At 41.7% G+C, this 24,680-nt stretch overlaps 1 protein-coding gene across 1 annotated transcript; it reads left to right on the top strand.

Moving 5' to 3' along the window:
* The first annotated feature begins 11,821 nt into the window (after window positions 1–11,821).
* Window positions 11,822–12,085, top strand: LOC137346000 (leydig cell tumor 10 kDa protein homolog). The gene has a single exon (XM_068009330.1). The coding sequence runs from the start codon at window positions 11,822–11,824 to the stop codon at window positions 12,083–12,085; it is 264 nt and encodes an 87-aa protein (XP_067865431.1).
* Window positions 12,086–24,680: the final 12,595 nt, after the last annotated feature.

The raw sequence follows: 24,680 nt of genomic DNA, 5'->3' as shown, positions 1-24,680 counted from the left end.
TTTGCTATTGCTAACGCACTCTGCAATAGTAGTGCGACTAAGCAAAATCAAGAAGGGTGCCTGTATCTGCCTTAGTTTCACTTTTGGAACCACACCCCTTCAGGGTTGATTGACAGCATAATGAGCAGTCTTACAACCACAGCTCACAGCAATCAATCACTGAGCAATCAAAAACAATGTATGGGAGGAGAAAACTTTAGATTCACTCAAGAGACAGATGACAAAATGGGGCAAGTATGTAAGTCTTTTTGTATTCTATGACCCAAGACAAACCAATGGTTTCCCTCATCTGCATGTAATTTGGATACTTATAGATTTTTGTCCCTTTCAGTATTTTCTTTTGATCCTGTCTAGAATTGTTCCGCTAATGGATAATTCAAAAGAGGGATTGTTATCTCGGGCAGTTTATCAATAACTTTGGACCAGTTTCAGATCAATTTATAGAAATATAAAAACCATGCAAAGGACTATATACTAATTAATGAGAGGTCATCTTTCTATCGCAAATGCATTGTAGGGAACAAAAGCAAAAGGATACTGATGCTGCCAGACCTGCTGAGTATTTCCAGCACTTTCTGTTATAACAATATTGGTATACAATATCATTGAGTCAGCCAGGAGAAGCACAGTATAACGAAGAATACCTCTTTGTTTAACTGTTCAGGTCCTATTGCATAAAGGGCAGTTAACATTGAAAGAAAAACTTGGGATGATTTTCATCGGAGTTTCTTCTGCTCAGCTGCTGTAGCTTTGCTGGAAATGCAGTGAAAACCCTGTCTTTACATGAGTGAACCTGAATTTTGCTGATATTGCGGTGGTAGAACAAGAGAAGGTTTTAGGAAATTTAATCCCTAACCTGGTATTTCTTCAAAGCTGCTTCCATTCTGCTGCTGTATCTTCATCATAAGTGCAGCCGAAACACAATTAAATGGTGAAGCGGGGGAAATTCTATGGAAAATCTGGGTTATTGTTCTGCATAACATAAACTCCATTCACTTTTTGGAAGATGTGGCATTTTATTATGATTAAGTGCAGCTTAATCATTTCAATAGTTAATAGACTATTAAATTATTGTCACAGCTGTCCATTGGAGAGTAGAACCTTCCAGTTATAATCTGTTGAATCCAACTTTCTCTTCGTGGCTTATACTACTGTTAATCTTTCACTCAGCTGTTCATCAACACTTAAAACAAACATAAATTGTGCAAGTTAATCCTGAGGCACTTGCATTTTAAATAATTTTAATAAAATTGACAGCTGCTGCATGCTGAACTTACTAAAATGTACCTGCCAGATTTGCATCCTGGTGTACTTTGTATTTTCTGAGAGCAGTAGCATTACAAGCTACTCCATCTCTTCTGGGCTGGAGAGGAACTAGGAGTGGGAGGGGAAGGATCCAGTTGTCATGGTCCACGTAGGTACCAACGACATAGGAGGGACAAGGAAAGAGGTTCTGCCGAGGGACTATGAGCAGCTTGGGGCTAAATTAAAAATCAGAGCCACAAAGGTAATAATCTCCGGATTACTACCTGAGCCACGTGCAAATTGACGTAGGGTTTATAAGATTAGAGAGGTAAACGCGTGGCTCAAAGATTGGTGTGGGAGAAATGGGTTCTGATTCATGGGGCACTGGCATCTGTACTGGGGAAGGAGAGAGCTGTTCTGTTGGTATGGGCTCCATTTGAACCATGCTGGGACCAGTGTCCTGGCGAATCATATAACTAGGGTTGTAGATAGGACTTTAAACTAATTAGTGAGGTGAGAGGGTTCAATTGAAGGGAAGTTTAAAAAATCAAAAAGAAATGAGAGAGCAGAGATGCAGGGTAGTGAAGAGGCGAATGGTCAACAAAGTGTGACAGGAAGGGGTGGCAAATATAAGCAAAAGAGTGCAGCAGAAATTAGAACCAGAATGAGTAATAATGGTAAAAAGTCAAAGCTTTATCTGAATGCATACAGCATTTGTAACAAGATAGATGGGTTGATGGCTCAAATAGAAATTAATGAGTATGACTTGATAGCTATTACAGAGACGTGTTTGCAGGGTGACCAAGAGTGGGAACTCAATATTCAAGGGTATTCGACATTCTGGAAAAAGAAGCAAAAAGGAAAAGGAGGTGGGGTAGCTTTGTTAACAAAGGAAGGTATCAGTGCGGTGGTGAGTAGCGATATAGATGCAATAGATCGTGATGTGGAATCAGTTTGGGTGGAAATAAGGAATAGCAAGGGGAGGAAGTCACGGGTGGGAGTTGCCTCACTGTAGGACAAATTATAAATCGGGAAATAACGGAGGCGTGTAAGAAGGATGCTACAATTTTCATGGGTGATTTTAATTTGCATATTGACTGGACAAATCAGATTGGCAGAGGTAACATGTAAGACAAATTTGTACAGTGCATCAGGGATTGTTACTTAGAGCAATACGTTGCAGAACCTATCAGGGAATGGGCTATTTTAGATCTTGTAATGTGTAATGAGGTAGGGTTAATGAGAGATATTGGAGTTAGGGATCCTCTAGGGGGTAGCGATCACAACATGGTAGAATTTCAATTTCATTTTGAGCGCGAGAAACTCAGGTCTCAAACCAGTGTCCTCAACTTAAACAAGGGCAGTTACAGAGGTATGAAGAAAGAGTTGTCTAAAGTGGGCTGGGAAAATAGACTAAAGGGAAGGTCAGTGGATGAGCTGTGGCAGACATTTAAGCAGATATTTCATAACGCTCAGCAAAAATTTATCCCAGTCAAAAAGAAGGCCTTGATGAGAAGGATGAACCACCCGTGGTTAACAAAGGCGGTCAAGGAGAGTATCCAATCACAAGCTAAAGCATACAAAGCGGCAAAAACTAGTGGTAGGCCAGAGGATTGGGAATTTTTTAGGAACCAGCAGCGGATAACTAAAAAGTTAATAAAGAGGGAGAAAATTGATTATGAAAGTAAATTGGCAAGAAATATAAAAACAAACAGCAAGAGCTTCTACGGGTATATAAAACGAAAGAGAGTAGCTAAAGTGAGTGTAGGACCCTTGGAGGATGTGACTGGAGAATTGATAACAGGGAACAGGGAAATGGCAGATAATTTAAACAAATATTTTGCATCAGTCTTCACGGTGGAGGTTACTATAAACATCCCACAGAAAAACTGCTAATGTGACGCCCCTGTTCAAGAAGGAAGAGAGACAAAAAGCAGGAAAGTATAGGCCAGTCAGCCTAACATCGGTCGTTGGGAAAATGCTAGAATCCATTATTAAGGAAGAAAAAGCAAGACATTTAGAAAAACTTAACGCAATCAAACAGAGTCAATATGGTTTTGTGAAAGGGAGGATATAACAAGCAGAGTTGATAAAGTGGAACAGGTAGATGTAGTGTATTTGGATTTCCAGAAGGCACTTGATAAGGTGCCACATAAAAGATTATTGCACAAGATAGGAGCTCACGGTATTGGGGGTAATGTATTAGTGTGAATTGAGGATTGGTTAAGTCACGGAAGACAGAGAGTCAGGATTAATGGGTCTTTTTCAGGTTGGAAAGACGTAACTAGTGGAGTGCCACAAGGATCAGTCCTAGGGCCTCAACTATTTACTATCTACATTAATGACTTGCAAGAGGGGACAGAGTGTAATATATCCAAATTTGCTGATGATACAAAAATAGGTGGGAGGGCATGTTGTGATGAGGACACAAAGAATCTGCAAGGGGATATAAATAGGTTGAGTGAGTGGGCAAAAACTTGGCAGATGGAGTTTAATGTAGGAAAGTGTGAGGTCATGCACTTTGGTAGGAAGAATCAAAAGGCAGACTATTATTTAAATGGAGAGAGACTCCAAAAAAGTGCAGCACAGAGGGATCTGGGTGTTCTTGTGCATGAAACACAAAAAGTTAGTATGCAGGTGCAGCAAGTAATTAAGAAGGCAAATGGAATTTTGGCCTTTATTGCTAGGGGGTTGGAGTTTAAAAATAGGGAAGTCTTGTTACAATTGTACAGGGTGTTGGTAAGGCCGCACCTGGAGTACTGTGCACAGTTTTGGTCCCCGTATTTAAGAAAGGATATACTGCCATTGGAGACAGTTAAAAAGAGATTTACTAGGCTGATTTCTGGGATGAAGGGGTTGACTTATCAAGAACAGCTAAACAGGTTTGAAACAGGCCTTTATTCATTAGAGTTTAGAAGAATGAAGGGTGATCTTATTGAAACATGCAAGATTCTGAGGGGGCTTGACAGGGTAGATGTTGAGAAGATGTTTCCACCAGTGGGGGAATCTCGAACTAGGGGACATAGTTACAGAATAAGGGGACACTCAGTTAAAACTGAGATGCGAAGGAATTTCTTCTCTCAGTGAATGTCCGGAATTCTCTACCCCAGAGAGTTGTGGAGGCTGAAAGTATTTAAAGAAGAGGTAGATAGATTTTTGAAATATTGAGGAGTTGAGGGCTATGAGGAGCTGGCATGAAATATATGCAATATAAAGCAATGCCTAGGTTAGCTATTTTATAACCATTTTCATTTTTTTTTAAAATTCTGTTGTCACAAACTCTCCTGAGCTTCTGTGCCAATTGATGCAGATTATTAATTTTTTTCCCCTGAGCATCACTACTCGAAACAATAACTTCCTGAAACCGCCTTCTCTGACATAAGAATGTAAGAAATAGAGGGTTTGACCATATGACCTGTCAAGCCTGCTCTGCCATTCAATATGATCATGGTTAGTCTCGGGCCTCAACTCAAATTTCCCACCCGCTCCCCATATCCTTTGATTCCCTGAGAGATCAAAAATCTGTCTATCTCAGCCTTAAATATATTCCATGATGAAGCATCCACAACCCTCTGGGGTACAGAATTCCAAAGATTCACAACCCTTTGAGTGAAGAAATTTCTCCTCATCTCAGTCCTAAATGATTTGCCCCTTATCCTGACACTGTACCCCTGTGTTCTAGATTCCCCAGCCAGCGGAAATGTCTCAGTGTCTACCGTGTTAAGCCCCTTCATAGGCCAGGATTTTACAGGCCCTCCCAAGGCGGGATCAAAGGTGGGGAGGCACAGAGAATCAGGACGGGTGGCAGTGGAACGAAGGGCCCGTCGCCTCCACGTTGCCAAGCAATCTTCCTGGGGGTAGGAGATACCAACAACGGCCTTCCCGCCCAGAGGCAAATTGAGGCTCTTAAGTAGCCTATTAAGGGCCTCTTCCCGCTGCCATTGGAATCTTACCAGTGACAGAGTGGCGGGGGGCTGGGCCTTCTCTGCGTAGAGAGGATGCTTTGTAAAATGAGGCAGCCGTCCTGTGGGCTTGTGGGTTCTCTCTCCTTCGTGGGCCCCCACCGGGAACCAATTCACTCCCCGGGACCCCACTTTCCCCTGGACCGCAAACTATCCCCCCCTCGCCGGGGCCTTCTGGACTGGCCCCAACATCCTCGCCTCACCTACCTCTTTTCCGGGGTTCCACTGCTGGGCTTGGGTCCGAGGCCTCTGCAGTACCGGCAGTGGCCACCGCTTCTGGCAGCCATTACTGCTGAGCTGCCAGCCCTGTGATTGGCTGGCAGCTCTGGGAGGCAGGATTCCCTTCCCTTTAAAGTCTTTATAGGGACGGGGATCCCCCCCCTGCCTAAAACTTTGACAAGAAAAGTCCAGAGGTTTGCTCCGGCGGGTGGGAGAAAAAGGCAGAGGCTGGGCCCCCCCTGCCTTTTTGGCCGGGCACCGGGAACCCTGACTCCAGCACAAAATCCAGCCCATAATCTTGAATGTTTCAATAAAATCTTCCCTCATTCTTCTAAACTCCAGAGAATATAGCCAAATTTTTCAGTCTCTCATCATAGGAAAACCCTCTCATCGCAGGGGTCAATTTAGTGAACCTTCGCTGTACTGCCTCCAAAGCAAGTATATCTTTTCTTAAATATGGAAACCAAAATTGCACACAGTATTCCAGGTGTGTTCTCACCAAAGCCCTGGACAATTGTAGCAAGACTTCTTTATTCTTATATTCCAATCCCCTTGCAATAAATGCCAACATGCTATTTGCTTTACTAATTGCTTCCTGTATCTTTATTTATTTAGAGATGCAGCACTGAAACAGGCCATTCGGCCCACCGAGTCTGTGCTAACCATCAACCACCCATTTATACTAATCCTACACTAATTCCATATTCCTACCACATCCCCACCTGTCCCTATATTTCCCTACCACCTACCTATACTAGGGGCAATTTGTAATGGCCAATTTACCTACCAACCTTCAAGTCTTTGGCATGTGGGAGGAAACCGGAGCACCCAGAGGAAACCCACGCAGACACAGGGAGAACTTGCAAACTCCACACAGGCAGTACCCAGAATTGAAACCGGGTCACTGGAGCTGTGAGGCTGTGGTGCTAACCACTGTGCCACTGCGCCACATGCTAACTTTCTGTTTTCCTTGTACAAGTGCATCCAAGTCTCACTGAACATCAACATTTAGAAGTTCACACCTTCTAACAAATATTCTGCCTTTCGATTCTTACAACCAAAGTGAATAACCTCACACTTCCCTATGTTCTTTGCCAGCTACCACCTTGCTGCTCACTCACTTAACCTGTCTATATCTCTTTGCAGCCTCTTTGTGTCCTCCTCACAGCTCGCTTTACCACCTAGCTTTGTATCATTAGCAAACTTAGATACATTACTCTCTGTCTCTTTGCATTAGTCATTAATATAGACAGTAAATAGCTGAGGCCCCAGCACTGATCCTTGCGGCACTCCACTCGTCACAACCTACCAACTTGAAAATGTCCCACTTATCCCTACTCTCTGCTTCTTGTCCATCAACCAATCCTCTATCCATGCTAATAGATCATCCCAGCTCCATAAGCCCTCATCTCGTGTACTAATCTTTTGTGTGGCACTTTATCAAATGTCTTTTGGAACTACAAGTATACTACATCTACTAGTTCCCATTTATCTACCCTACCAGTTACATCCTCAAAAAACTCTAATAAATTTGTCAAACAGGATTTCCCTTTTGTAAAACTATATTGTCTTGTTCTAATCATCTATGCTTTTCTAAGTGCATTGTTAACACTTTTCTTTCTCCCTGCTTTCTTGAATAGCAGTATTACATATTCTCAAGCAAAGCTAGGCCAGCAAAATAGATAGTAGAATTTTGTTTAGCTGATTTTTTTTTTAACTATATGCGTGAAGTGTAGCTAATATTGGGATAGTCACATTTATGACCTGTCTCTCACTGTCCGAAGAAGATAGTGGAAGGTTTTTTTTCTTTAACCACTCCAGTCCCTCTGCTGATCATGCTTCCACATGGTGTTGGGCTGGAATTCCACAACTTTGAACCAACAATTATGAAGTAATAATGATCCGCATCCAAGTCGGGATGATATGTGGTTCAGAGAGTATCGAGGAGATGATAGTGCTCCCATGAAATGTTTCTCTTGTTCTTCTTTGTGGTCGGAGCTTCAGGGCTGGGGTTGCTGTATAAGTAAATGTTCTGAGTTGCGCCAGTGCATCCTATAGATTGTGTGTAGTGCAGCATCATTAAGCTGATTGTGAAGATAATGAAGTTTGAATCCAATGGCAGTGGCAACAATCAAATGGCATTCAGCTTCTTCATGATTGTTGCTTCTGCAACCATCCTGGTGACTAATGACTATTCCAATCACCCTGCTGACTTGAATCTTGTAGATAGCGGAGAGGTATTGAGGTGTCAGGATATGAGCACACTTGTTGCAGAGGACTTAACTTCTCTGCTTTATTAGCCAGAATGTTAATATGGCTAGTACAGATAAATTTCTGGGCATTAGTGACCCCCAAGATATTGGGGCACTGGGGCAGTGTTGGTGCCATGGAACGTCAGGGCTCGCTGATTCAACTTTTTCTTTGGAACAGAGGAAATAGGAGCAGGAGTAGGCTATTCGGCCCCTTGAGCCTGCTCCACCATTCAACTAGATCGAAGGTAATTTTCTACCTCAACATCTTTTTCCTGCACTATCCTCATATCCCTTGATATCTTTAATATCTAGAAATCTATCGATCTCTGTCTTGAATATACTCAATGACTGAGCCTCCACAGCACCCTGGGGTAGAGAATTCCCAAGACTCACCAACCTCTGAGTGAAGAAATTCTTCCTCATCTCACTCCTAAATGGTCTGCTCCTTATTCTCGTAATGTGTCCCCTGGTTCTAGATCCCCCAGCCAGAGGAAACATCTTCCTGTATCTACCCTATCGAGCCCTATAAGAATTTTGTACGTTTCGATGAGATCAGTTCTCATTCTTCTAAACTCTAGAGAATACAGGCCCAGTTTCCTCAATCTCTCCTCATAGGACAATCTTGCTATCCCAGGGATCAGTCTGGTGAACCTTCATTGCAGTCCCTCTGTGGTAAGTATATGCTGCCTTTGGTAAGGGGAGCAAAACTGTACATAATACTCCAGGTGTGGTCTCACCAAGGTTGTATACAATTGCAGCATGACTTCTTTATTCCTGTACTCAAATCCTCTTGAATATAAAAAGCAGCAAAGAATGACTAAAAGATTAATAAGGAGGGAAAAATTAGAGCACAAGAAAAATCTGGCAAGAAATATAAAAAAAGATAGTAAGAGTTTCTATAGATATTTTAAAAAGAAGAGTTAACAAAATGAGCATTGGTCCCAGAGAAAGCGAGTCTGGGGAAACTATAAGGGAAAATAAGGAGATGGTGGATGAATTGAACAGGTATTTTGCATCTTCACCATAGAGAATACAAATAACATCCCAGAAATAGCTATAAGTCAGGAAATGGAAGGGAGGGAGGAACTCAAGGACATTACTATCACCAGGGAAGTGGTACTGAACAAATTGTTGGAGCTGTGGGCTGACAAGTCCCCGGGTCCTGATGGACTTCATCCTAGGGTCTTAAAAGAAGTGGCTAGTGAGATAGTGATGCGTTGGTGTTAATTTTCCAAAATTCCCTAGATTCGGGGAAGGTTCCATTAGATTGGAAAATAGCCAATGTAACTCCTTTACTCAAAAAGGGAGGGAGACAGAAAGCAGGAAACTACAGGCCAGTTAGCTTAACATTTTACTTAGGGAAAATGCTAGAAGTTATTTGTAAAGAAGTTATAGCAGGGCACATAGGAAAATTCAAGGTAATCAGGTAGAGTCAACATGGTTTTGTGAAAGGGAAATCATGTTTAACCAATTTGTCGGATTTCTTTGAAGAAGCAACATGTGCTGTGGATAAAGGAGAACTAGTGGATGTACTGTACTTAGATTTCCAGAAGGCATTTGATAAGGTGCCACATCAAAGGTTACTGTAGAAAATAAAAGTTCATGGTGTAGGGGTAACACTTTGGCATGGATAGAAGATTGACTAGCTAACAGGAAACAGAGAGTAGGCATAAATGGGTCATTTACTGATTGGCAAGATGTAACGAGTGGTGTGACACAGGGATCAGTGATGGGCCTCAATTTTTTACAATTTATATAAATGACTTGAATGAAGGGACTGAAGGTTTGGTTGCTAAGTTGCTGATGACACAAAGATAGATAGGAAAGTAAGTTGCAACGAGGACATAAGGAGGCTACAGAGGGATTTTGAGCAGGCAAAGATCTGGCAAATGGAGTATAATGTGGGAAAATGTGAAATTGTCCATTTTGGCAGGAAGAATAAAAAAGGAAGCATATTATCTAAATGGTGAGAGATTGCAGAGCCATGAGATGCAGAGGGATCTGGGTGTCCTAGTGCATGAATCATAAGAGGTTAGTATGCAGGTACAGCAAGTAATTTGGAAAGCGAATGTAATGTTTTCATTAATTGTAAGGGGAATTGAATACAAAAGTAGGGAAGTTATACTTCACTTATACAGGGCATTGGTGAGACCACATCTGGAGTACTGTGTACAGTATTGGTCTCCTTATTTAAGGAAGGATGTAAATGCATTGGAAGCAGTTCAGAGAAGGTTTACTAGACTAATACCTGGAATGGGCGTGTTGTCTTATGAGGAAAGGTTGGATAGACTACGTTTGTATCCACTGGAGTTTAGAAGGGCAAGAAGCGACTTGATTGAAACATATAAGATTCTGAGGAGTCTTGACAGGGTGGATGTGGATAGGATGTTTCCTCTGTGGGAGAATCTAGAATGAGGGCGTCACTGTTTAAAAATAAGGGGTCGCTCATTTAAGACAGAGATGAGGAGAAATTTTTTCTCTCATCGGGTCGTGAGTCTTTGGAACTCTTTTTCTCAAAATGCAGTGGAAGCAGAGTCTTTGAATATTTTTAAGGCAGAGTAGATAGATTCTTGATAATCATGGGGGTGAAAAGTTATTGTGGGTAGGCGGGAATGTGAAGTTAAGGTTACAATCAGATCAGCCATGATATTGTTGAATAGCAGACCAGGCTCGAGGGGCCTAGTGGCCTACTCGTGCTCTTAATTCATATGTTCATATGTTTATATAAAAGCCAACATACCATTTGCCTTCCTAATTGCTTGCTGCACCTGCACATTAGCTTTCAGTGACTTATGAAATAGGACACCCAGTCCCTTTGGACATCAACATTTCCCAATCTCTCACCATTTAAGAAATACTCTGCATTTCTCTTTTTCCTACCCCTAAGTGGATAATGTCACATTATTCCATCTCCCATGCTTTTGCCCACTCACATAACCTGTCTAAATCACCTTGAAGCCTCTTCTGACACTTCTTTTCATCCTAAACCCTTTAATTTGACTCTTGTTGAACACAGACTGCTGCCATCATGGCTGTGGATATCAGTGTTCAACGGGGCTTGCAGTTATCACAGCAGTCCATCAATCTGTTTTAGGTGCTACCCCAGGAGAACAGCAGTGGCTTCATAAAGTACAAACCTGCTGTTCTCTCTCAGGATGACAGGATTCATGTTACCACCTCTCCTACTCTGCTTATACCCTTGCTGTTGCCTGCTAGCCAGCCAGCCCAGGCTGCTGCTGCCCATGCTGAGATACTGCAGTCTGAAGCCGGTTTCTCAAATCCCAGAGTTGCTCGAAGTCGCTCTCCAAGATCATCTGCAGTCTCTTCAATGAAAGTTAGCAGCCTTCCACCAGCCATGCTGCAGCCACCAGGGAAGCACCTCATAGGAGCACTATAATAGGCAAAGGCATACAGAAGATAAATGCTAAGGGAGTGAACATAGATGAATATGTTATTTTTGTATGCATTATGTCATGATGCAATTCATAAATTTGGGTTGGAATATGCATTTTCTGGTGGCTTTTACTTTTTTGGTATTGGAAAGAGCATGATATGATCATCAGTGATAAAGGAAAGGTAGGGAATATGGCACTGTGGATGAATGGGGAAGTGTGGTTGTGGTACTGGTACCGCTTTTTAATTATTTGATCACATCAAGCCTGGGCAGAAAGGTACTGTCTACATTGCATCCTCCCTTCGTTTTTCTATTCCTGCTCTTCCTGTTGCATCCCTCCTCCCTCTCTGTAGCTTCTTGCCTGATGCTGAAAAGGGCTGCTCCCTCATAACGGCCAGATTGTGCAGCATATCATGGTAGGCTCTCATTGCAGGCTTGCTGTGTATGTGTGTAATGGGTCCTGAAATGCAGTCATGAGCCACGTCATGACTGGTTGAAGCTTGTTACCCAGTTGTCAGCCTTTAACTTGCTGTGGTGAGTCAAATGCAGCTGACACAGAGGATTGCTGCAGAATGAAGTAATCATGACTACTGCCCAAAACCAAGCATTCACCTGTTTGATGCACTGCCTGTGCTCATACACCAGCTGCACATTGAGGGAGTGGAATCCCTATTGGTTCATGAAAATGGCTGAGTTCAGATGAGGTGCACGCAGTGCGATGTGCATGCAGTCAACGGTAGCTAACGGCAATGGCGCAGGGCCGCTTCAAACTGGCAGCGCGGAAGCCACCGGCAAGCAAGCAGCAGAGCCGAGGTGGTGGACCCAGGAAGGGAGGCAGAATAATTGCTCCTAAAAATACACATATAGTTCAACAGCAGAAACTGAAGAAGAACCTGGAAGTTGTTATAAGGAACAAGATTGAGCATGACATCACCATGAAAGCCAGCTCCAACATGCTCAAGAAACTGAACATTGTGAAAACGCTGCAGAAGCAGCGCAAGGCAGACAAATAGGATTAATGGGCATACGCAGACCTGGGAAATCTTTGCAGATATCGGAAAGGCAGACTGCAGTGCAATCGAAGCTTGTTAAATGAGACCTCTCCTTGTCCCCTTGTCACACCTTCTTTCATCCATTAAAAATGACTGTTTTTCTTTGAAAAAAAAATTGGGAAGCCTACAATCTGAGCAAATCCTTGTGTTTGCTCTGCCTGCTTGTCTCTGGCAAGAGGGAATGAGATGAGGCAGTCTCTCTTATGCATTCAGAGCCTCAGTGACCTCTAATGAAGCACTGTACTGCACACTGCAAGATGTTGCACATATCTCCATACCTGGAAGGAGCCAGACATATGAAAGTTAAAAGCCATGGTCACCTTGGCAATATTGCTTTGAGGCTGCAATTGTCAACTTTCAGTCACAGCTTAATTGGTGAAGCAAAGGCATCGCATGCGTTGGTCCTTCCTAAAGGTGAGATAAGAGAATTACTCCCTAAAGACCCTTCCCGAATCTGGCTTCCTGCTGAGAGCTCTTCTCCCCCTTCTTCTCCACCTTCTTCCAGCAGCTTGTCTTCCTCTGTTTGGACTCTTTTCATTCCCCTACCCATTCTCAATTCCAAGAGAATGGCCGACCAGACCACCCATGTCTGGAAGCAACTTGTTTCAGCACTTTCAACAACTAAAAAGTATTTTAGCACTAGCCAAGCCACTCCCTGTAGCCTATTGAAACCTTAGACAAGGAAAGCACCCAAAACCTGCCGAATTGCATTGGCAGACAGCAAAGATAATCAAACAGCTAACCTGTAGGAAGCTTATGTTCCCTTTAAGTAGCACTGAATCCTTCATCCCATTGGACACACGTTTAGCTGTGGGAGGTTAAGAAGGTATATTGACTGGAGCGTGGTGTTCAAAAATGGCAGTGCTGGTTTCAAATTGATTGATACCATGATTTACTTGTTTTGCATTTAGTCAGCAGTCAGTACGGAAACGTACACAAATCCTTTTACCAAGATGGCATCTGGCGTAACTCCTGTTGGAAGTGTGCACACATATCGACCAAATCTTTGACCTTTAGGATGCCGATTAACACTTGAAAAACCACAGGCACTACATAGTTCAAATACTGACCCCATGAATTCTTGACATGTAATGTAGTTTCCCAAGGTCTCTAGGGGTTGGAGCAACTAATGTGAAGTTCCAGTCAATGTTCCCACTAAGTTTACAGGTACATGGCCACAAAACAGTCTGAAAAGTATCATGTAGGTTTCTAGGATAAATAGTGTGCGTGCAGGGCCACGCAAAAAAATGTAAAAGGATTCCGCAATAAAAAAGGGCCACGCACTGTAACTAAATATGCAGCCCACATAAATTACCTGGACCTGCTCCAAAAAAATCGGAGTAATGTAACGTCTTATAACTCCATCTAGAGTGGTGATGGGGTACTTTGAACAGAATGCACTCCCCTTAGACTTTCCACTTTAAATTGGGTAAATTAATCACACTTGTACCCCTGCTTTGAATATGTGCATCCTCTGTAAATATGCAAGTGTTATGCAATGTCAAAATACCATTAAAGCTTTGTGTTCTAATTGCATAGCACTATTCATGACTCAATTGAGACAAGGCAGGAAATTTCTTCAGTCTTTCTATCAATGAATTATGCATTGAAGTATTTACTGAACTCAATATAAATTTTGATGAGTTCCCATCAGAGGTGTAAGTGAAATCATTTTAGAAAAATGGTCATTTATATTCAGATTGGCTCAATCTGATGCATCACATTAAATTTAATGTGATGCCATGCTGTTGCATTTAAAAACCTAGTACGTATATATAGACCAACAGCGAAGCTGTCACATTTATAAATTCCAAACTGAGTCAACCAAAAACAGTTTTGGTCTGGCATTTAGGCTTTGAACCACATTATTTCTGTATATTGCAACTCCTCATCAAGTATATGTATGCCAGATGAGATGACACAATTTAATAGAACTAATCGCAACTACTAAATTTTGTTGGCAATTTTGACAAATATCCAAATTTCCAGTGAATGATAAATATTCCTGGTAAAATATTTCATATAACTGAAATAGATTCTACAACTTAGAACAGAATTCTGCAGATTAATACAGTGGAGTTATATGAAGGCATTAAACTCCGTAAGAAGAATATCTGATTATTTAAATACAGAAGGGAATATATAAAATTGCTCTAAAATCAGCTATAACCACATACAGTTTATTTAAGGAGATAAGAAAACAGTTGACATTCAGATCTGTCACAAAAAAATCTGTTATTAAGGAATGGCAGTTTTAAATTAAAAAAAATCTGAAGCACATAAAGCTCATATTGTCAAACAATAATACATCAAATATTAAAACCAAACTTGCTTAAATGAATTCAGTTCTAATCAATTGTAAAAGGGTGAGGTTGACTTTAAAAATAATCTTGTAAAACTCAAAATATATTAGCCCAAAATGGTGCGTTCAACATGACATTGGTTTAAAAAGCATAGTTTAGGTTTCTGTAATCTATACTTTATATCTTTGAAAATAATCAGAACCTGAATTCACATTGTTGATTTTACCTATCGGGAGCAGAGCAGCAGATTTAAACAGCGAGCGAAAGTCAGCAGCAGCAGAAGGTATCTGGAGCAGAGCAGTAAATTTAAACAGTGTGAAAGAGCCAGAAGCAGCAGTGGCCATCGGGACAGAATGACAGACATAGGAACATAGGAGCAGGAGTAGGCCATTCAGCCCATCGAGCCTGCTCCGCCATTCAATATGATCATGGCTGATCATCCACTTCAATGCCTTTTTCCCACACTATCCTCATATCCCCTTATGTCATTTGTATTTAGAAATCTGTCAATCCTTGCTTTAAACATACTTAATGACTGAGCTTCCACAGCCCTCTGAGGTACAGAATTCCAAAGATTCATAACCCTCTGAGTAAAGAAATTTCTTCTCATCTCTGTCCAAAGTGGCTTCCCCCTTATTTTGAAATTGTGTCCCCTGGTTCTTGACTCCCCAACCAGGGGAAACATCTTACTTGCATCTACACTGTCTATCCCTTTAAGCACTTTGTAGATTTCAATGAGATCACCTCTTATTCTTCAAAACTAGAGAATACAGGCCCAATTTCCTCAATCTCTCTTCATAGGACAGTCCCACCATCCTGGGAACAAGTCTGGTGAACCTTCATTGCACGCCCTCAACGGTAATATCCTTCCTAAGGTAAGGGGACCAAAACTGCACCTTGTGCTCCAGGTGCGGTCTAATCAAGGTTCTGTACAATTGCAGCAAAACTTCACTACTCCTGTACTCAAATCCTCTTGCAATAAAGGCTAACATACTATTAACCTTCTTAATTGCTTGCTGCACCTGCATGTTAGCTTTCAGTGACTTATTGACAAGGACACCCAGGTCCCTTTGTACATCTACACTTTCTAATCTCTTCCCATTTAAGAAATATTCTGCACATCTATTCCTCCTACCAAAGTGGATAACCTCATATTTTTCCGCTCTATAATTCCATCTGCCACATTCTTGCCCACTCACTAAGTCTGTCCAAATCCCCTCGAAGCCGCTTTGCATTGTCCTCACAATACACATTCCCACATAGTTTTGTGTCATCTGCGAACATGGAAATGTTACATTTGGTCCCCACATCCAAATCATTGATATATATAATGAACAGCTGGGGCCCAAGCACTGATCCCTGCAGTACCCCACTAGTCACAGCCTGCCAACGCAAGAATGACCCATTTAATTCATACTCTCTGTTTTCTGCCTGTTAACCAATCCTAAATCCATGTCAGTATATTACCTCCTATCCCATGTGCTTTAATTTTGCTAACCAGCCTCCTGTGGGGGACCTTATTAAAGGCCTTTTGAAAATCCAAGGATACCACATCCACCAACTCCCCTTTTTCAATAAAGTTAGTAACATCTTCAAAAAACTCCAACAGGTTCGTCAAACATGATTTCCCATTCATAAATCCATGCTAACAATAATCAGATCATTATTATCCAAATATCAATTTATCACATCCTTTCGAATAGATTCTAGCATTTTCCCAATGACTGATGGAAGGCTAACAGGTCTGTAATTCCCTGTTTTCTTTCTCCCTCCCTTCTTAAATAGTGGGTTGCCACTTGTGACCTTCCAATCTGCAGGAACTGCTCCAGAATCTATAGAACTTTGGAAGATGATCACCATATATTTAGGGAATGAAGCAAGGCAGATGGAAGGGTATCAGTGGGAGAGCATTCTGATGATAGTGATCACAATTCAGTTAGAATTAGCCTAGTTATAGAAAAGGACAAAAATTAGCCAGGAATAAAAATTCTTAACTAGGGAAAGGTCCATTTTAGGAAGCTGAGATATGATTTTACAAAAGTGGACTGGAAAAAGCCACTTGAAGATAAATCAGTGGCAGAGCAATGGGAGCCATTCAAAGAGGAGCTAGTGAGAGTTTAGAAGAAATATGTTCCCTCAAAGCAAAAGGGTGGGACTCCCGAATCTAGAGCTGTCTGGATATCAAGGAGCATTCAGGTTAGGATAAAGCAAAAATGGGAAGTTTATGTCAGATACCAGGAGCTCAATATTGAAGAAACCCTAGAGGAATATAGAAAGTGCAAAGGTGAAATTAAGAAGAAAATTAGAAAAGCAAAGAAAGGGCATGAAAATTATTGGCAAGTACAATCAAGAAAACCCCATACGTAAAGAGCTAAGGAAAGATTAGGGCCTATTAGAGACCAATAAGGTAACCTCTCTGTGGAGGCAGAAGATGCGGGCGTGGTTCCAACTGAATACTTTGTGTCTGTATTCAGAAAAGAGGGGGACAATGCAAACATTGTAGTTAAGGAGGAGGAGTGTGAAATATTGGATGGGATAAACATAGTGAGACAGGAAATATTTTAAGGGGTTTAGCATCTTTGAAAGTAGATAAATTGTCAGACCTAGATGTAATGTATCCCGGGCTTCTAAGTAAAGCAAGGGAGGAATTAATGAAGGCTTTGACCATCATTTTGTAATCCTCTTTGGCAAGAGGTGTGGTGCTGGAGGACTGCTAACATTGTTTAGAAAGGGAGAAAGGGGATAGACTGAGTTATTACAGGGCAGTCAGCCGAACCAGAAGAGATTGTAAGGGACAGTACTAATCGTCGTTCAGAAAGGCAAAGATTAATCAAGGACAGTCAGCATAGACTTGTTAAGGGAAGGTCGTGTCTGACTAACATGATTAAATTTTTTGAGGCGGTAACAAGGAGGGTTGATGAGGGTAGCACACAAGGTCCCACGTGGCAGACTGGTCAGAAAAGTAAGAGCCCATGGGATCCAAGGAAAAGTGACAAGTTTGATGAGGTATTCACTCAGAGGCAGGAAGCAAGGGGTAATGGTCGATGGTTGTTTTTGTGACTGGAAGGCTGTTTCCAATGGGGTTCGCAGGGCTCAGCATTGGGTCCCTTGCTATATGTTGTGTATATCAATAATTTAGACTTAAATATAAGGGGCATGATTAAAAAGTTTGTAGATTATACAAAAATTGGCTGAGTGGTTGATGGTGAGGAAGAAAGCTGAACACTGCTGGAAGATATGAACATATGTACGAATTAGGAGCAGTGGTAGGCCATTCGGCCCCTTGAGCCTGCTGTGCCATTTGATAAGTTCGTGATTGATCTGAATGTGGCCTCAACTCCACTTTCCTGTCTGCCCCCCCACACCCCCCATAGCATTTGACTCCCTTGTCTAACAAGAATCTATCTAACTCAGCCTTGAATATATTCAATGAACCAGCTTATATTGCTCTCTGAGGAAGCGAATTTCACAGATTAACTACTCTAACTCCCCGAGAGAAAAATATTCTCCTCCCCCTCTTAAGTGGGATACCCTTTATTTTAAATTGTGTCCCCTAGTTCTAGTCTCGCCCATAAGTGGGAACATCCTTCCAGCATCCACCCTGTTAAGTCTCCTCAGGGTCTTATATATTTCAATAAGATCAACTTTCACTCTTCTGAACTCCAATGGACAGAGGCTCAACTTATTCAACCTTTCCTCATAAGATAACTCCATCATCCAAGGAATCAGTCGCGTGAACCTTCTCTGAAAAACAAAAACTCAGCAAGAAAGACCCATCCACGGCTCACTCAGGAAGTCAAGGATAGTATTTGATTAAAGGAAGAGGATTACAATGTTGCAAAAAACAATAGCAAATCTGAGGATTGGGAGTGTTTCAGAAACCAGCAAAAGGCCACCAAAAAGTTGATAAAATGGGAAAAAAATAGAATGAGAGTAAACTAGCCAGAAATATAAAAACAGATTGTAAGAGCTTTCTTTTATAAGTATATAAAAGGGAAGAGAGCAGCTGAAGTAAATGTAGGTCCCTTAGAAGCAGAGACAGGAGAAATTATTATGGGAAATGAGGAAATGGCAGAGGCATTAAACAAATATTTTATGTCTATCTTTGCAGGAGATGCCATAAATTTCATACCAGGAATAGACGGTAGCTTAGGGGCTAAAAAGAGTGAGGAAATTAAGGAAATCAATATCAGCAGAGAAAATGTATTGGAGAAACTTAAGGGACTAAAATCGGACAAATCCCCAGGACCTGATGGCCTACACCCTACGATTCTAAAAGTGATAGCTACAGAGGTAATGACTGCATTAGCTATGATTTTCCAAAATTTCTTTGATTCGGGAACAATCCCATCAAATTGGAAGTTGGTAAATGTTGCATCACTTTTCAAGAAATGAGGGAGAGAGAAAACGGGGAACGATAGGCCAGTTATCCTAACATCAGTCATTGGGAAAATGCTGGAAACTTTATTATTAAGGAAGTCTTAACAATGCACTTAGAAAAGCATAATATGACTGGACCAAGTCAATATGGATTTATAAAGGGAAATCCTGTTTGACAAATGTATTAGAGTTTTTTGAGGAGGTAATAGTAGGGTAGATAAAGGGGAACCAATAGATGTAGTATACCTGGATTCCCAAAAGGCATTTGATAAAGTGCCCATCAAAGGGTTAATAGGCAAGATAAAGGCTCATGGTGTTGGGGGTAATATATTAGCATCGATAGAGGATTGGTTAAGAGATAGGAAGCAAAGAGTGGGCATAAATGGGGCATTTTCAAGTTGGCAGGCACTGAGTAATGGAGTACCACAAGGATCAGTGCTGGGGCCTCAGCCATTTACAATCTTTATCAATGACTTAGATGAAGAGACAAAGAGTAATGTATCTAAGTTTGCTGATGATACAAAGGTAGGTGGAAAGGTAAGCTGTGGGGAGGACACAGAGAGGCTGAAAGGAGTTATAGGCAGGTTAAGTGAGTGGGCAACAAGATGGCAGGTGGAGTATAATGTAGGAAAGTGTGAAGTTATTCACTTTGGTCTTAAGAATAGAAAAGCAGAATATTTTTTAAAAGGTGTGAAACTTATAAGTGTTGCTGTTCAGAGAGACTTGGGTGTGCTTGTATCAGGAATGCAAAAAGTTAGCATGCAGGCAGCAAACATTTAGGAAAGCAAATAGCATGTTGGCCTTTATTGCAAGGGGATTGGAGTACAGGAATAAAGACAACTTGCTACAGTTGTACAGGGTTTTGGTGAGAACACATCTAGATTACTGTGTATCATTTTGGTCTCCACATTTAAGAAAGGATATACTTGCATTGGGAGGCAGTACAGTGAATGTTCACTAAATTGGTCCCTGGGATGAGGGGATTGTCCTGTGATGAGAGGTTGAGTAAATTGGACCTATATTCTCTGGAAAAATGAAGTTGAAGCATAAGATCAGTACTGAATGGTGGAGCAGGCACTATGGGCCATATGGTCTACTCCTGCTCCTATTTCTTGTGTTCTTTCTGTAGCATGGAGTTCTCGGTGTCTGACGTAAGCTTTCCTTTTCTGTCTTATCATACCCTGTAAACTCCTTGACATTCAGGGGCTCTAGATTTGACTGACTCGCCAGAACACTGGTCCTCAGCACGGTTCAGGTGAAGACCGTCCCAATGGTACAACTCCCACTTTCCCATTCCAGTGCCCCATAAATCAAAGCCCTTTGCTCCCACATCAGTCTTTGAGCCACACATTTAATTCTCTAATCGTATTTACCCTACGCCAATTTGCTTGTGGCTGAGAAAGTCATCCAGAGATTATTATCTTTGTGATTCTGCTTTTTAATTTAGCTCCCAGCCGCTCATAATCCCTAAGCAGAACCTCTTTCCTCGTCCGATCTATGTCGTTGGTACGCACGTGGACCACAACAACTGGATCCCAAACCCTGGCACTAGGCAGGCAACACAGCCTTCTGGACTCATGCTCTCACTTGCAGAGAACTATGTCTATCCCCCTGACTATACCATCCCTTACTACTACTACATTCCTATTTACTCCCCCCACTTGAATGACTTCCTGTACCACGGTGCCCTGGTCAGTTTGCTCAGAAAAGTGGCAAATAGATTTCAATTCAGAGATTTGTGAGGCCATGCATTTTGGAAAAGCAAACAAGGCAAGGGAATCCACAATAAATCATAGGATACTGAGAAGAGCAGAGGAACAGAGGGACCTTGAAGTGCATGTCCACAGATCCCTGAAGATAGCAGGACAGGGAGCTAAGGTGGTTAAGAAGACATATGGGATATTTTAATTTATTAGCCATGATCTAGTTGAATGGCGGAGCAAGCTCAAGAGGCCAAATGACCTACTGCTGCTCCTATTTCCTATGCACTGTCCAGAATTTTAAATAATCTACTAATCTTAAGGAGTTGGAAAAACAATTGAGATATCATTTAATGATAAATTCCAGCATTAAAGAGTAATAATTAATCCAAGATGCAGTCAACCTTAACACTGCCAAAGCATTGCAAAGTTTATCAAGGAATCAAACACCTCTGAAATAACAGAAGCTTCAAAAAAGAGGAAGTTGAGTTATCAAATGTTCACAGCCCCAGTGATTTGCTTTGTTCTAACTGAAATGTCGAAGGCTTTTTAGGCTCTCTCGATAATGCCTGAATTAAGTAGGTTTACAAATCAGAAGTGTATCAACACATCACTGTCAGTTTGATATATTACCAAGTGCTTCTAATAAGAATGTGCTAGATCTTAACTGAATATCAAAGTACTGTGCACATGTAGCACCTCACCACATAACATCCCTCTTAGAGTAGAGGCTATTTATTGACAAAAATACCATTATCTGCTGATTCTAGATAAATGAACTGAGGAGAATAATGAAGTGCTATGTAACATGAGACTTGGTCATCATCTTAACACAATTAAGATAATACATATGGTGAATTATTTCAATTGTGTATGTATATGGTTACTGAAAATGACTGTAAGCTGCTGAAAGTGAATTATGCATGGAGAGATCTGTGCTGGAAATCTATATAAGGGGGAAATTTTAATTCCTGGCTGATGAGCTCTGGAACACGCTGGCCAGCTGCCTGGGAGGTGCTGCTTGAGGTCCAATCTATTTAACAGGCAGGCCTCATTAACATAGATGCAGTGAGCTGCCCAGAAAAGGTTTCCAGAAGCAACTTGCTGGGTTCTAGTCAGCAGATATTGGTAGAGTCCAGGTGGTAACAACACAAGCATTTCTTTGCAGGGCCCAGAGGACTAATGTTTGTCGAGCTAACATTTCTGGTCAATGACCTTTCATCTGAACTGACAAAGGTTAGAAATGTAATAGGTTTTGAGCAATTGTAAGGTGGGAGGAGGGATGAAGAACAAACGGGAAGGTCAGAGATAGAGTGGAGGGCAGGAAACATTAAATGATAAAAGGTTTCAGGTACAAAGCCGTTGCATCTATTCGGACCATGCAACCATCCGTGCTAGTGCTTTCGATATGTCTTCCTTTTTCCTCAACCGAGGATTCCCCCCATCGTGGTTGACAGGGCTCTCAACCGCGTTCAATCTATTTCACGCACTTCTGCTCTTACCCTTTCCCCTCCCTCCCAGAACAATGATAGGGTTCCCCTTGTCCTCACCTTTCAACCCACCAACCTCTGTATTCATGGAGCATCCTCTGCCATTTTTCACTATCACCCAACTCAACTTACCCTCCACTTTCAGCATTCCGAAGGGATTGTTCCCTCCACGACACCCTGGTCCACTCTTCTGTCATCCCCAACACCTCCCCCCTTTCCCATGGCACCGTTCCAGGAAAGTGCAGGAGATGCAACACCTGCTCTTTTACCTCCTCCCTTCCCACTGTCCTGGGCTCCAAACACTTCTTCCAAGTGAAACAGCGATTTACTTGTACTTCTTTCAATTTCGTATACTGTATTCGCTGCTTGAAATGTGGTCTCCTCTGCACTGGGGAGACTAAACACAGACTGGGTGACTGCTTTGTGGAACATCGTTCAGTCTGCAAGCGTGACCCCGAGCTTCCTATCGCTTGTCATTTTAATTCTTCATCTTGCTCCCACTTTGACCTTTCTGTCCTTGGTCTGTTACAGTGTTCCAATGAAGCTCAACGCAAGCTCAAGGAACAGCACTTCATCTTTCTACTGGGCACTTTTCAGCCTTCTGGATTCGACATTGAGTTCAACAATTTTAGATTATAATCTGTGCCCCCACATTTTTATTCTCTTCTCATTTTTTTCTGCTGGTTCCCCTCACTCCCATCCCCTCCCATCCCCTTGTTTCTTTCTTAATCCCTTTCTTTTGTGTTCGGATGACTGCTATACGGCCATCTAAACCTCGTCCAGACACATCTTTTGTTTCTTTACTCGGCTTTTTACCATGAGACCTTTTGTCATTTAATCTCTCCTGACTTTTGCCCTATCACAGACTTTCTCTTTTGTTCTTCTACCCCCCACACCCCTTTCACCTGCTCAAAGCATATTACATTTCTAACCTTTGCCAGTTCTGATGAAAGATTATTGACCTGAAACATGAACTCTACTTTTCTCTCCACAGATGCTGCCTGACCTATTGAGTATTTCCAGCATTTTCTGTTGTTGTTTCCAATTTCCAGCATCTGCAGTACTTTGCTTTTGTGTTGGAATAATTTTTGTACTTGCCTGTAATAGCCTCCACTTCTTGGCCAGTAGGTTTTACTGAGCAGAGCCTGGGTGGACACACTGTCTAGTAGAGTGGTTAAAGTAGCTTTGTGTTGCGATGTACAATATATGATCAAGATTATCATTTATTCATGAGGCTCCTATCTCTGTGGCCCAAGAACACAACAGCTAGACAATAAAGAAGCAGTAAATATACCGTTTGGATCGTAACTCCCATTCCACCAGGTTTCCGCTGGGTGAAGTACTTAAAATTCCCTTATAGAGCCAACCTCAGAGACAAAGGAACCCAATTTTCATGGTGCTATCTCCTATGCACCAAGGGAGCCTGAAGTTGTTCCGACCTCATCTTGGGTCGGCTGATTTTTTAGCTGCCCCTGGTAATGACTTAAAACCAGTGTTAGGCCCCTTGCATAAGTTAATGTTGGTCAAAGCCCATCAAACTACAGTCAGCCATGGCTCACCTCTGAGTTAGCAGGTTGTGGGATCTAAAGTCCACTTCAGAAACGTGAGCACAGAATCCAGGCTGACACATCAGTGCAGTATTGAGGCGTTGTCTTTCAGATGAATTGTTAACCGAGGCCCCATCTGCCCTCTCAGGTGGAGGTAAAACATCCCATGGCACTATTTTAAAACAAAGCTGGCAAGATGTCCTGGCCAATATTTATCCCTTAACAAACATTACTAAAAACAGATTATCTGGTCATTATCACATTTCTGTTGTGGGATTTTGATATGCACAAATTGCCTACTTTCAGGTAATGTATATGATTTCCCACCTTCTCTTTTGTAAGTTCTCTTTACCTGATCCAGAAGGTGGTCTGGAGATCTGATCACAAGCTGCTGTTGATTCAGGACAAGTAACTGATGCTCCAAGTTTTCCTTTCTCCCTGTGGAAAGGTAACTGCTTCTGCTTGACACCTGCCCCTGGAGACATATTTGAGATAGCAGCTCCCCAAGTGCTGAATTATATGTAGCCCTTAGAATAAGGCTGCACTGCCATCAGTATCTCTGTTATTAGTTGAATAGATCATAAGAATTGTGACAAATTTTAATATAGTTTTGATTCCAACGTTACTAATTTTCTTGGAATATTTAATTGATAAATGCTAATAATATCTTAAGTAGCAAGGACTATATTATTGTAGAAACTGACTGCGAGGAGCTAATTTACCAGTCAGAGTACGGGAATGGCATGTAAACAACAAGCTACAGTGCTAGCTACTTACCATTCATGTGTGTAATTTAATTTAGTTATCTCATTCTCTCAAAACCCATTGCACATCCCAGATGGCTACCCTAATGATGCCATCAACATTTGCAATTTGAGCAATTTTTAAAAGAGATTAGTAAAGTAAACAAGTTTGCAAAGGTGTTAAAATCCAACACAACTTTTTTTTTAACTGCTTTTGAAAGTGGTATTCATGGTGCTAGTTATTGGGGCCAAAGAAGGAAAAATTACTGAGTGCTGAGCTCAGAAATTCAAACGCACGAGGCACGCTAGCTGCATTCCCTGTGACAGAATGGTGAAGCACTAGACTGCCCAGCTATTAAGTCTCAGAGCAAATGTGGCATTCGAGCCTACATT

The sequence above is a fragment of the Heterodontus francisci genome, chromosome 1, assembly GCF_036365525.1.
Source record: "Heterodontus francisci isolate sHetFra1 chromosome 1, sHetFra1.hap1, whole genome shotgun sequence".
NCBI lineage: Eukaryota > Metazoa > Chordata > Chondrichthyes > Heterodontiformes > Heterodontidae > Heterodontus > Heterodontus francisci.
Note: the sequence above shows the minus strand (reverse complement) of the source record. Positions and strands in the feature narration are given on the sequence as shown.